At 41.4% G+C, this 14,599-nt stretch overlaps 1 protein-coding gene across 1 annotated transcript in view; it reads left to right on the top strand.

The window, feature by feature from the left end:
- Window positions 1-14,599, top strand: part of OBSCN (obscurin, cytoskeletal calmodulin and titin-interacting RhoGEF) — a 292,040-nt gene that overhangs the window by 120,368 nt on the left and 157,073 nt on the right. Inside the window, exons 47-58 of the mRNA XM_043509759.1 lie at window positions 39-302; window positions 1,076-1,342; window positions 2,689-2,952; window positions 3,813-4,076; window positions 5,212-5,475; window positions 5,835-6,098; window positions 6,620-6,883; window positions 7,254-7,517; window positions 9,191-9,457; window positions 9,891-10,154; window positions 11,090-11,353; window positions 12,989-13,255. Of these exons, the coding sequence (XP_043365694.1) occupies window positions 39-302; window positions 1,076-1,342; window positions 2,689-2,952; window positions 3,813-4,076; window positions 5,212-5,475; window positions 5,835-6,098; window positions 6,620-6,883; window positions 7,254-7,517; window positions 9,191-9,457; window positions 9,891-10,154; window positions 11,090-11,353; window positions 12,989-13,255 (3,177 nt within the window). The remainder of the gene's footprint in view (window positions 1-38; window positions 303-1,075; window positions 1,343-2,688; window positions 2,953-3,812; window positions 4,077-5,211; window positions 5,476-5,834; window positions 6,099-6,619; window positions 6,884-7,253; window positions 7,518-9,190; window positions 9,458-9,890; window positions 10,155-11,089; window positions 11,354-12,988; window positions 13,256-14,599) is intronic.

The following is a 14,599-nucleotide window of genomic DNA, read 5'->3' as shown; positions in this document are numbered from 1 at the left end:
GATTTTGATGCATTTTCTGTCCCTATTACATCCCCCAGCCCTGCCTGCACTGTTCAAAAAAGAACTCAAAAATGAGGAAGTCACAGAAAGTGGGACAGCTACTCTCTACTGTGAGTTGACCAAAGCTGCTCCAGTGGAGTGGATGAAGGATCAAAAGGTGCTCAAAGTTAGTGACAAATATAAAATGAGACAGAAGGATGCCATTGCTGAGCTGACAATCCATGACCTGGATGAACAGGATGCTGGAGATTACACTTGTGTGTGTGGAGACCAGAAGACCACTGCATCCTTGACAGTGCATGGTAAAACAAAAAATAATATGAAATTTTCTACAATGTCCTCTATGATTGCAATTAGGATCACAAACTAATCTTGATATCATCGGTCATTTTATATTGCTATTGTATTTATAACAACCACTATGAATTTTCTTCACTTAAATTCCATAATTTGGGTTTGGTATAACATTATGGAGGTTTTTCTGCTCCTTTTTGTCATGTTAATAGAATTTGGGGGTAAATAATTAAGTCATGGCAAAATTACATGCAACAGTTTGAGTTTTCCCCTTAATTCATTTCTTTAATCATATTACTGAGATTTCATTTATTTTAATAGGTAACTTGAGAGAAGATGAGTGGGAAACCAAGTTGACCCATAAAAGCTTGCAATTTTAAATAGTACATTGGATATGTTTTAAATGCTAACCTAATAACAGCACAAGTAGACTAGCTGTACCTTCTTGAAAGTTCAGGGCAAGCTTTCTTCTATTATATATGCCAGACGATGCCTCTCAGTCCTAACCTGCTACACTGCAGCTATTCTAACACTGAGCTTGACTGTCTCAGAGAACAGACTGCCAGTTTGGTTGTAATGTGCTGAACTTCGTGCACTGGAAAAATGTCAACCAGGGACTCAAATGAGACCCATGAAATCATTTTAATTTGATTCTTAGATACTGTATGTTGTAACCCAAATTACTAGAGACTGAAGATTAATACACTAATCTCCTGGAGCCACCCAGCTGCAATTAGTTCTTGGATTTTAATGCACTGTCTGTTCATCCTATGCTCCTCAGTCCTTCCTCCACGTTTTAAAAAAGAATTGAAGAATTTGGAAGCCAGAGAAGGTGAAGCAGCCATTCTGTGCTGTGAGCTGACCAAGGTCGCTGCCCCAGTGGAATGGAAGAAGGGGCCCAAAGTGCTCAAACCAAGTGACAAGTTTAGAATGAGACAGGAAGGCACCATTGCTGAATTAGTGATCCATGATTTAGATCTGACAGATGCTGGAGATTATACATGCATGTATGGAGACCAAAAAACTACAGCTGCCTTAACAGTGAATGGTAAATAATATATCCCAAATTAAGTGCATAATTTTCTACTATCTGTTCTGTGAAAAATAATGGTATCATCAACTGGATTACAGCCCTACTTTCAGCCTGCGATAATTTAGTCTGTATAACTAAAAAGTTAAAATGCATGTGCTATAATTTTCTTAAATATGGCTGATGAATTTAGCAAAATTTTAGCAGAAATAGAAATAGACTGTTGGCATTGTTTGGACCAGATGTTGGCCATGCATTCATTGCAGAAATTTCCACAGAGAGTTGGGAAGTACACCTCAATTTCAACTGCAAATCCTTCTGATTTTCATGTTCAATAGTAGGTGTTAAAACAGTAACATTAATTTTATCACGATAAATGTTGTGATGTTACATTCCAAGAATGGGGGATATCATGGTAACAGCCAACACCATGACAAGAGACATATTTCCTTATCAATTTTGAACAGTGTATTAAATTTCCTTGGCAGGAAATAGAATCGTTGCTACTTTCACTGGGAGGTCGGTAATGTGACATCCAGTGGCTAGTTGATGACATTGGTGTGTTAGTGAATTTCCACAAAGCACGAAAACCACCAACACTTAACAGGAGCACCATGTGAAGGTTGTTGTCTTGCTCTTTAAAACTCTCTTTAAATGGAAAAAGAGGCAAACACCTGTATGCGACTGTGGTCACCAGGCATAAGCAATGGAGCACATCATATTTGAATGTCTCCTTTGTTCTTTTGCCAGGGGCCTAAAGGACATGCACCAGCTCACTGCTGCAGCAATGTGCTGGCTATCAAATCTAGATATAAATTTGTAATCGTTGCTACTTACCCAAGCCATACGAAAGAAGAAGAATTTCCTTGGGGAGGTACTGACAGTCATGTTATATTGAATTAGGCATATTGCAAGGACACATCTAAATGAGAAAGGACATGTCAGCCAGTGCCATTTCATTTGTGACCCTATTATTTTATTTATTATTTGTATTACAATAGCTCCTAGAAATGTCAATCAGGTTTAGGAATCATTTGCTCTAGGCACGATACAGATACAGTAAAAAGGAGGTCCCTGCCCTGAAGGGGATCTGAAAGACGAGGATGGTTCTCTAGCTGTTTCATTCTGTGGGGCACCTTATAAAAAGAGAGATCTGCCTTAGGATAGGGTCTTTTCTGAACCTCCCAAGCCACCACTATGTGGTCCTCAGTATGATTAATTCCGTTTCAGGGAAGGCTTTGCAGACCACTGGGGGTCCATGGATCACAATTTGATAATTCTGTGGGTTAGTGTGTTTGACATCCATGCCAGGTAGTTGCCGTAATGTGAATGTTCATGTACTCTGTCCATTCTGAACTCCTCAGCTCTGCCTGCACGCTTCAAGGAAGAAATGACAAATGAGGAAGCCACGGAAGGTGGAAGAGCCACTCTGCGCTGTCAGCTGACCAAGGTTGCTTCGGTAGAGTGGAAAAAGAAGCACAAGGTGCTCAAACCAAGTGACAAATATACAATGAGGCAGGAAGGTGCCATTGCAGAACTAGTCATCCATGATGTAGAAGTCAAGGACTCTGGCGATTATACCTGTGTATGTGGAGACCAGAAGACCACGGCAGCTTTGATAGTGCATGGTAAAAAAAAAAAATCAGAATTTTTTTTTAAACTTGTGATTTTTCTACCATTCCCTTTGGAAAACTCAATACTGACAGTCACTAAACTCCCATTCTCATCTTACCATAATCGGACTCTTCTATAATACATTTTCCTTCCCTTTTCCTGATCTCCATCTAACTCACTGGAGTCCTACTTCTTGTACTTGCTCTTAATACCCTGTGTGTTTTTCTATTTTCCATCTAATCTGTGCATGTTTCGTGCTTACATTATACTTCTTCTGGAAGGATTTCATTTACTTGCATTGCTTTTGTGTTGCTTGTTTCAGAATGAGCCAGGAGAGAAGGTGGGGCTGGAATTTTTATATTGCTTAAATGAGAAGAGAGGTCTTTGGTTATAATTTAACATTTGGCTGACAGTTTTAAGGTCTCAGGATAGTAAAACTGCAAGCAAGAGATGGTTCTGTGCAGTCTTTCTTACAATTCTAACAATACATCCATATTTGTCTACTTATTTGGCCCACATCGCCTCAGTATCTGAGACATTATTTAGGTTTATCTGCACAATCTCTCTGTCAGGTAGGGAAGTATTATCATCATGCCCATGGGGCACTTGTCCAAGGTCACAAAGAAATTCTGTGCTAGAACCAGAAACTGAATTCAGATCTCCTGAATCTCTGTTCTTGCCTGACTCTCCTCCTTCCATCATCATCCTGACCAACAAGACATTTGCTCTTCCAGTCTTGAACCTCTTATGAAGTGACCAATTCCATAATGAGTGGAAGAATATTTAGACATGGACAGAAGCTTGTGACCATCAATTTAATTTATTTGTCATCTCTGGAGTTTGTGAGAATGTTTCCTCACTCTTTGTTCCTTAGCCCTACCGGTACTTTTCCAAGAAGAATTAAGAAATGAAGAAGCCACAGAAGGTGGCGCAGTCACTCTGCGCTGTGAGCTGACCAAGGCTGCCCCAGTGGAGTGGAAGAAGGGACACAAGGTGCTCAAGCCAAGTGACAAATACAAAATGAGACAGAAGGATACCACTGCAGAGCTGGAGATCCACAATCTAGATGACAATGATGCTGGTGATTATACCTGTGTGTGTGGAGATCAGCAGAGCACAGCTGTCTTAGCAGTACATGGTAATTACAAGTATCATAATTAAGTTAATAATTTTCTAATAATTTTCATAATTTTCAGGTTCATCCAGTGGATTCAAACATTTGTCCTTGTGTAATTTGTCATTTCTGTACTTTTTCCTTTATTATATTTGTTGCATATAGGAGTCATAGTAATTAATTTGTTTTTTGTTGAGCCTCCCTCCCCGGTACCCCAACTCCATAATACAATATCTGTGTTAACAGCCTGATCCAGTTACTGCTCATTACAGAATAAGTGTGGGATCAGGCTGTGTGACAGGGTGCTCTGGTCACTGCAGGTGGGTCCCCCTCCTGCCCGTTCGGGGAATTAGCTCTGTGCAGCCCAGGCCCCTTTCTGGGGTTACACTCTGTCTATTTCTCCCTCTGTGGTCCCTCTCTGACTCCAGGAACTGCCACCTCTGCTTTGTGACTCAGCTGTCCGGCCAGGTCACTGTGTGGTTTTCCCTTCTAGGGATGTGTATCAAAGTCCCTGCTCACCAGCAATCTCAGGCAGTCCTCCCATTCTCTGCTCCAGGTGTCACTCCCTCTGTGGCTGGTGGGGGAACCAAGGTCCACCTTCTACTCCGGGTTCCAGCTCAGGGACCCTCTAAGCAGCATCCAAGGTGCGATTCCTTCCTGCACCTTGCTGCCTTTCCCTGAGCCTCTTCCTTTCCTCCTGGCCCTCCCCACTCCCCAGGGTTTGCCAGCCTCTCAAGTCCTTCCTCCCAGGGTGTAACCAGCAGGTATTTGTCTCCCACTCCCCTCCCCCCACCACCCAGCACACCTCACTTCTCCCAGGGAGTGACTACAGACTACCTCCCTGCAGCCCCCTCTGCTTCCAAGTTCCTGTCTTTCTATAAACCCTGCCCATTCCCACACTGTCAAGATTCCCCTAATTAGAGCTTTCCTCCCAGGACTAATGCTCCCAGACTGCAGCCTAACTGTCTGATCCACTTGGCCCAATTCAGCTCTTGCAACACCAGTTGGGGAGTACACCTCATCACACGCCCTAAGACAGCTCTCTCTTTTTATCACCGTCTTCCAGCCCGTGATGTTTTCTAACCCCCTTTCTTCCACCTATTCTCTGGTGGTTGTGCTCAGAGCTCCATTTTAATGCTCTGTCTTTTACATCCTCCAGCTCTGCCTGCACTCTTCAAAGAAGAACTGAAGAAGGAGGAAGTTACGGAAGGTGGAACAGCCACTCTGCGCTGTGCGCTGACCAAAGCCGCTCAAGTAGAGTGGATGAAAGGGGACAGTTTGCTCAAAGCGAGTGACAAATATAAAATGAGACAGGAGGGCACTGTTGTTAAGCTGGTTATTCATGATCTAGAACTGAAGGATGCTGGAGATTATACCTGTGTGTGTGGAGACCAGAAGACAGCTGCTGGCTTGATAGTGCCTGGTAAAACAAAAAATCAAAATTAAATTGCCTACCACCCCATCTGCTATAATTTTTACCTGCATCTGTGTCTGGGGCTTTTTTTTTTAGTAGTTAATTGTTTATATGTATTTATAATTTTTGTGTTACTTTGCTCTTTATTGCTTGTCTTATTTCTTGGAATTCCATTGGGTGCATTAACAGTCCTGAAAGGAAAGGAAAGGAAGCTGATTGCAACCCAAAGAGTTCTCAGCTTCCTTTGTTCATGCTGCTTTTCTTGTTTCCTCTTTACAATGTAATTTTTGTCCATTTTCCCCCAATCACACCAGCCACCTGGCATTTACAGTGTTTAATGTACTGTCGGTCCATTCTGTGATCCTCAGCTCTGCCTGCGCTTTTCAAAGAAGAACTGAAGAACTTGGACGTTACAGAAGGCAAAACAGTCACTCTGCATTGTGAGCTGAACAAGCCTGCTTCAGTGGAGTGGAAGAAAGGACACAAGATACTCAAGGCGAGTGAAAAATACAGCATGAGACAGGATAGTGTCACCGCTCAGCTGGAGATCCATGATCTAGGTCTGCAGGATGCAGGAGATTACACATGCATGTGTGGCGACCAGCAGACCACAGCTACGTTGATAGTAAATGGTAAATAATATATTCCAAATTAACACTTAGTACTCTACCATTTGTTCCTGTGAAACTCATTATTGTTCCACAGAAGATTCACCTAATTCTCTTGGGCTCTTATTAATTTGTGTATAGCTGAAGAAGGAGAACTTCTTGTTTCCATATGACTTAGATGGTAAATTTTAAAAAGTATTCGATGTTCATGATCATCCAGTGTGGAGACTGGCTGGATTGAATGTAGATATGGAGCAGGGCACATGTTATATACGCTTCCCCACACACTTTTTATAATCCACATCAAACCAAGCTGATCCATTCTATGTTGAGCTTCCTCTGTGCCATGATTGTCAAATGAACTTTATTTTCCAGGACATAATGATATTGATCACAATCTGAATGGCCAGAGTGAAATCCCAAAACTAACCAGATTTGATCCTAAGTTATGAAGGTGAAAGGCTACAGCATTAGTTCATGGTACAAGCCACTTACCAAAGACGTTTCAGTTTTAATGCGTTGTCTGTTTACCTCATATTCCCCAGCCCTGCCTGTACTTTTCAAGCAAGAACTAAAGAATGAGGAAGTTGCAGAAGGCGGATCAGTCACTCTGCACTGCGAACTAACCAAAGCTGCTCCTGTGGAGTGGAAAATAGGGCACATTGTGGTCAAAACAAGTGACAAATATAAAATGAGACAGCAGGGTGCCATTGCAGAGTTGGTTATCCATGATGTAGAACTGAAGGATGCTAGAGATTATACCTGTGTGTCTGGGGATCAGAAGACAACAGCTGCTTTAACAGTACATGGTAAAAAAAAACAACCTGTCAATATTCAATACTAATATGAATACTAATTTTCTAGTATCACTCCTGAAACTTAAACTGTCAGACACTGGAATCATATAATGACTCGATATTAAGTTGCAATTTCTCTGTTGTTTCTTCCATCCTACCTACTATTCATTTATTTCTACGGGATAATACTTTGGGTCAGAATTCCTGGGCATTGCCAACCTACCCTCAAAAAGGAGAAAGTAAAGGAAGTTCCTTTCAGTTTTTCTCAAGCTCTTTCATCTTGTGTATTTTTCTCATTTTCCTTCACCTCCATTTCATCAGCTGACCCCAGTCAATTGTGATTCTTCCATAAGTGTTAACATCTGGTCTGTTGTGTCCTCAGCTCTACCTGCACATTTCAAAAAAGAACTGAGGAACAAGGAAGCTACAGAAGGTGAAGCTGTCACTCTGCACAGTGAGCTGACCAAAGCTGCTCAGGTGGAGTGGAAGAAAGGGCAAAAGGTGCTCAAAGCAAGTGAGAAATACAAAATGAGACAAGAAGGTGCCATAGCAGAGCTGGTGATCTACAATCTAGATTTGAAGGATACTGACGATTATACCTGTGTGTGTGGAGACCAGCAGACCACAGCTACCTTAACAGTAAATGGTAAAAATAAACTGTCAGCTAATATACTATCAGTGATTATGCTTTTTTATTCTGCTGCCTCCTTAGAAACAAATTTGGAAATGAATCCTTGTTCTGTATACACATTTCCTTAATCTGTTGTACTTCTGTCCACCTCATTCATTGCAACTCCTTTTGTTTGAAATAACTTTCCTAGGCTCTGAAGAAATGGAGGCTCTTTATACAAAAAATCCTATCCTATCCCATCTTGCTTTATGTGACACATCCTAATGCTCCCTGTCCTTCCCTAAAGCATGGATTTTTCCTTTCTTCTGACTCCTCCTTTTCTGGGCAGTATTCTTTTCCTGTCCTCTTTTCCTAGTTAACACTCATTATGCATGAGGCAGATTTGGCTGAAATTTGCATCATAAAAATTAATTTAGCACTAGGGTTGTGTTCCTGTATCCATTGTTTGTGTCTCATATGGATGCTTTTATTTTGGGATATGATTTCTGAGGAGATAAGTGAGAAGCCAACATTCTCTGGTCATGTTTTTGAGGCTTTCCCGTAGACCTCAATTTAAAGCCAGAAGTGTATGATTTATGTTTTGCCATCTAGTTGCTTTCATTATTTTAGCTTGTAAGTTGTTTGAGAACTTATCGGTAGACCAGCCTCCAAGAGATCATGTCCATATAGATAGAATAATAAGATTTCTAGCAGCGTAAATTATCAATTCCATTAATGTAGGCACTACATCTCATTTGTAATGCTGAGATACCAGCCCATGTAGTTAATCGGGAACAATAGTCTTGAACATGTTATCAGATATTGTTTAGAGGAGATTGTTTTCTTTAGAGGGTGGATGAGACGTATCAAGGCAGATATCTGAAGCAGATAAATGAGGAATGTGTAAACAGAAAAATCATATCCGGGGGAAGGAGGACAAGTTAGGGTTAAAAGTCTTGTGGAGTTTGGATTACTCCTCTGCTCATGGTGAGCCCATCAGCCCTGACAGCATTTTTAAAAGAAGAACTAAAGAATGTAGAGAAAACCAAAGCAAGGAACCATGCTTCACAGTCAGCTGACCAAGGCAGCTCTAGTGGAGTGGAAAAAGGGGGCAGAAGGAATTGAAAGCAAATGAGAAATACAAAATGAGACAGAAGGAGGTCATTAAGACCGCTAATGCTCTCCGATCTAGGTGGAGGATACAAAGATTATGGTCTTAATTCTCCCCTTGCTGACGAGAAAGATAGGTTCATCAATGGCTATTAGCCAAGATGGTCAGGGATGCAACCCCATATTTTGAGTGTCCCTAGTTTCTGATTGCCAGAAGCTAGGAGTGGATGAAGGGGGATGGATCACTTGATGATCGCCTTTTCTGTTCATTGCCTTTTAAGCACCTGCATTGGCCACTATTGGAAGACAGGATACTGGGCTGACCCAGTATGGTCGTTCTTATGTTATGTAGGGCAGGAGTAAAACTATTGAGGTCAGTAACGTTTCACAAATGTAAAACCAAACAAAACAATACAAGAATTCAGACATACATTTCAATTGGGATATAATATCACTTTTCACTTCTCTGCTGTTTCTCCATTCCTCTCAAGCCCTATCCTTCTTCACTCTTTTCTGCTTTCCCCTGCACCTCCTGTTTTTCAACTACAGCAGCTAATTGCCATCAGTTTGTAACGCACTGTATATATTGCATCCTTCAGCTCTGCCTCCATCTTTCAAAGAAGAAATGTGCAATGAGGAAGCCACAGAAGGTGGAACAGTCACTCTGCACTGTGAGCTGACCAAGGTCGCTGCCCTAGTGGAGTGGAAGAAGGGGCACAAAGTGCTCAAACCGAATGACAAGTACACAATGAGACAGGAAGGTTGCATTGTGGAGCTGGTGGTTTATGGTTTAGACCTGAAGGATGCTGGAGATTACACTTGTGTGTGTGGAGACCAGAAGACCACAGCCGCCTTAACAGTGCATGGTAAAATAAATAGATATGAGACACCACATGTATGCATTTTTATTTACTGTCTTATTATGACAGCAGTATTATTCCATTGCAAGCTCTTCCTTAGCTGGATTTTATTAGCTTGTTGTATTCTTTTCCCATGGTTTTAGTTTGTCTTTTTACATGCCCTTGCGATTTGCTTGCATTACTCTTCCTATGGTTTATAATGGGGAAAATAATTGTCTATATGCAAATGTTCTCAGCTACCTTTCCTCCTTCCGTTTTACTTTATATCCTTCTTAAGGTCCTTGTCCAATGCCCGCTGAAGCCAATGGGAGGTTTTCCATTGCATTCTATGGACATTGGACCAAGCCTTCATAATGTAGGATTCAACTTTCTCTCCAACACACCAGCCAGCTGCCAGTGTGAACTTTCATGCATTCTCCATTCATTTTGTATTCTTCAGCCCTGCCTCCACTGTTCAAAGAAGAACTGAAGAGCTTGGAAGCTACAGAAAATGGAGCAGCCACTCTGCACTGTGAGCTGACCAAGGCTGCTCCAGTGGAGTGGAAGAAAGGGCACAAAGTGCTCAAAGCCAGTCAGAAATACAAAATGAGACAAGAAGGTGCCATTGCAGAGCTGGCTATCTGCACTCTGGAGGTGAAGGACACTGGAGATTATACCTGTGTGTGTGGAGACCAGCAGACCACAGCTACCTTAACAGTAAATGGTAAAAATAAACTGTCAGCTAATACACTACAAGTGATTATTCTGTTTTATTCTGCTGCCTCCTTAGAAACAAAATTGGAAATAAATCCTTGCTCTGTGTTCACATTTCCTTAATCTGTTTTACTACTCTCCATCTCATTCACTGCAACTCCTTTTGTTTAGAATAACATTCCTAGGCTCTGAAGACATGGAGGTTGTTTATACAAAATGATCCTATCCTATCCTGTCTCATTGTGCTTTATATGACCACATCCTAATGTTCCCTGTCCTTCCCTGAAGCATGGATTTTTCCTTTCCTCTGACTTCTTTTCTAGGCCGTGTTCTTTTCCTGTCCTCCTTCCTTAGTTAACACTTGTTATGCATTGGGCGGGTTTGACTGAAATTTGCACTAGGGTTTGTTTCTATAGACATTGTTTGTGTCTCCTGTGGGTGTTTTTATTTTGAGGTATGATTTCTTAGGAGATAAGAGAGAAGCCAACATTCTCTGGTCATGTTAGGGGCTTTCCCATGCACCTCGATTTAAAACTAGAAGTGTGTGATTTATGTTTTGCTGTCTAGTTGCTTTCATTATTTTAGCTTGTAAGTTGTCTGAAAACTTATCGGTGGACCAGCCTCCAAGAGATCATGTCCATATAGATAGAATAAGTTTACATCTAGCAGTGTAAGTTGTCAATTCCGTTGAAATAGGTACTACATCTCACTTGTAATGTCCTTGTGAGAGGTGAGGTTATTCATCAGGGACAGTAAGTAAAAACATGGTCAAACAGAACCAGGAGTTGTTTTCTTTTAAGGATTGGTGTGTCAGTCATATCAAAGCAGATGTTAGAACAAGATAAATGAGAAATGTCTGAATGGGAATAGCATGAGAAAGGAAGAGAAATTAGGGTTCAAACTCTGGAATTTTGATGCCCACTTTGTCCATGTTGCATCCCTCAGCCTTGCCAGCACTTTTTAAAGAAGAACTAAAGAATGTGGAAGCTAAAGAAGGTGGAAATGCCACTCTGCACTGTGAGCTGACCAAGGCTGTCCCAGTAGAGTGGAAGAAAGGGCACAAGGTACTCAAAGCAAGTGATAAATACAAAATGAGACTGGAAGGTGCCATTGCAGAGCTGGTTGTCCATGATCTAGATGAGAAGGATTCAGGAAATTATACTTGTGTGTGTGGAGAACATCAGACCACGGCTGCTTTAACAGTACATGGTAATAATATTTTGTCATGAACTATGTCTAATTTTTCTTATCACCTGCATCCTTGGTAGGAAAACTTGGCTCTGTGTCCACATTTCCTTTATCTGTCATGTCTACTTCATTCACTGCAGCTCCATTTTTTTAGAATAACATTCCTTAGCTTTGATAAACTGGAGGCTACCTGTATAGAAAAATCCCATTCTGCATCCTCATGTACTATCTAACACATCCAATTTCCGCCATTTCCTTTCCTAAAATGCAACTCTGGCAATTCTTTTATCTTCCTTTTCTGGCATTTTCTTTCCCCGTCTGTCTACTATTTGTATAGGGAAATAAATACTACTCTGATCACAAGAATAATTTAGTCAAAACTTCTGCTGTAAGAACTGTTTTGCACTAGGGTTCTGTTCCTGCAGCCATTGTCCATTCAGATGGCTTTGCTTTGAAGTCTGATTTTCTGAGATGATGATGATGATTTCTTGATATGATCTTATTCTGTTTTCACACTAATATAAAAATCAGAGGTCACATGGTTGAAGTCAGTACCTCAGTTTCAAACTAATTTAAGTGGGAAATATATCACATCCAAGGAGTTTGGATTTAGGCCCATAGTTTGGACATGGGATTCAAATTTGGAATTTTGATCTGACCGAACTTTTACATTTTAATGTTTTGTTTCTTTTCCAATTTGAGACTGTGCCATTACAACTTGAAAGTTGAGATACTAGTCCATGTAGTTAATCGGAGACAATAGTCATGAACACGTTATCAGACATTGTTTAGAGGGGATTGTTATCTTTAGATGGTGGGTGAGACGTATCAAGGCAGATATCTGAAGCAGATAAATGAGGAATGCGTAAACAGAAAAATCATATCCGGGGAAAGCTGGACAAGTTAGGGTTAAAAGTCTTGTGGAGGTTGGATTACTCCTCTGCTCATGGTGAGCCCATCAGCCCTGACTGCGTTTTTAAAAGAAGAACTAAAGAATGTAGAGAAAACCAAAGCAAGGAACCATGCTTCACAGTCAGCTGACCAAAGCAGCTCTAGTGGAGTGGAAGAAGGGGCAGAAGGAACTGAAAGCAACTGAGAAATACAAAATGAAACAGAAGGGGGCCATTACAGAGCTAATTGTCTCGGATCTAGGTGGAGGATACCAAAGATTATGGTCTTAATGTTCCCCCTCCTGACATGAAAGATAGGTCCATCGATGGCTATTAGCCAAGTTGGTCAGGGATGCAACCCCATATTCTGGATGTACCTAGCCTCTGATTGCCAGAAGCTGGGAGTGGACGACTGGGGATGGATCACTAAATGATCGCCTTTTCTGTTCATTCCCTCCTAAGCACCTGCATTGGCCACTGTTGGAAGACAGTATAGCCATTCTTATGTTATGTAAGTCAGGAGTAAATCTATTGAAGTCAGTGACATTTCACAAGTGTAAAGCCAGACTAAACAGTACAAGAATTCAGACATACATTTCAATTGGGATATAATATCACTTTTTACTTCTCTGCTGTTTCTCCTCCGTTCCTCTCAAGCCCTATCCTTCTTCACTCTTTTCTGCTTTCCCCTCCACCTCCTGTTTTTTCAACTACAGCAGCTAATTGCCATCAGTTTGTAACACACTGTATATATTGCATCCTTCAGCTCTGCCTCCATCTTTCAAAGAAGAAATGTGCAATGAGGAAGCCACAGAAGGTGGAACAGTCACTCTGCACTGTGAGCTGACCAAGGTCGCTGCCCCAGTGGAGTGGAAGAAGGGGCACAAAGTGCTCAGACCAAATGACAAGTACACAATCAGACAGAAAGGTTGCATTGTGGAGCTGGTGGTCCATGGTTTAGATCTGAAGGATGCTGGAGATTACACCTGTGTGTGTGGAGACCAGAAGACCACAGCTGCCTTAATAGTGCATGGTAAGAAGGAAAAGAAAATAATTTCTGAAGTATTTTTAATACCAGCTTTGCTTATTGAAATAATGTCATGGGATGCAAAGCTTGCTATTAAGGCTTGTACTTATACAATAATACTCCAGCACACAACAACTATAAGGCTGGGGGACTCTGTTTAAAATAGCTCTCAATAATACTGTGCCAGAGTCCTCATGAATTTATACTGAAAAGATGTCTTAAGAGAAGGGATTAAAAGTCTCCTAAAATGAAAGAAGGATGTGACTCATCATCCTTTTTAATTCTGAAAGAGACATGTTTTTATCTCTGTACATTATCTGGGCATCCTATATAAGTGCCTCTTGCAATTTCCCTACGTCCCCTTCTGCTATTTTAGTAATACTGCTTCTTACTGTTATGTGAGAGGTGTGGTTTTATGCAAATTTTTGGCTGAATCCTGCATCCTTCACTAGCTACCTTGAGATTCATTAAGAAGACGAGTGTGAGCAAAGCCTTTGACCAATATTCCTTTCTGGTGTGCTATATTCTGTACTTCAAGCCTGGAATGTATGTTTGTGACTTAGGTTCTCCTCCATTTACTTTGAATTGGCCCTTGGTGTACTATAGTAATTTTTAAAAAAGAAAAGGAGGACTTGTGGCACCTTAGAGACTAACAAATTTATTTGAGCATAAGCTTTCATGAGCTACAGCTCACTTCATCGGATGCATTCAGTGGAAAATACAGTGGGGAGATTTATATACACAGAGAACATGAAACAATCGGTGTTACCATACAGATTGTAAGGAGCGTGATCACTTAAGATGAGCTATTACCAGCAGGAGAGCGGCGGGGGGAGGGGAGGGGAGAAAACCTTTTGTAGTGATAATCAAGGTGGGCCATTTCCAGCAGTTGACAAGAACGCATGAGGAACAGTGTGTGTGTGTGTGTGGGGGGGAGGGAATAAACATGGGGAAATAGTTTTACTTTGTGTAATGACCCATCCACTCATAGATTCATAGATACTAAGGTCAGAAGGGACCATTCTGATCATCTAGTCCGACCTCCTGCACAATGCAGGCCACAGAATCTCATCCACCCACTCCTACGAAAAACCTCACCTATGTCTGAGCTATTGAAGTCCTCAAATTGTGTTTTAAAGACTTCAAGGAGCAGAGATTCCTCCCTCAAGTGACCCGTGCCCCATGCTACAGAGGAAGGCGAAAAAACTCCAGGGCCTCTCCAATCTGCCCTGGAGAAAAATTCCTTCCCGACCCCAAATATGGCAATCAGCTAAACCCTGAGCATATGGGCAAGATTCACCCGCCAGATACTACAGAATATTCTTTCCTGGGTAACTCAGATCCCATCCA

Source organism: Dermochelys coriacea, chromosome 2 (assembly GCF_009764565.3).
Source record: "Dermochelys coriacea isolate rDerCor1 chromosome 2, rDerCor1.pri.v4, whole genome shotgun sequence".
Lineage (NCBI taxonomy): Eukaryota > Metazoa > Chordata > Testudines > Dermochelyidae > Dermochelys > Dermochelys coriacea.
Note: the sequence above shows the minus strand (reverse complement) of the source record. Positions and strands in the feature narration are given on the sequence as shown.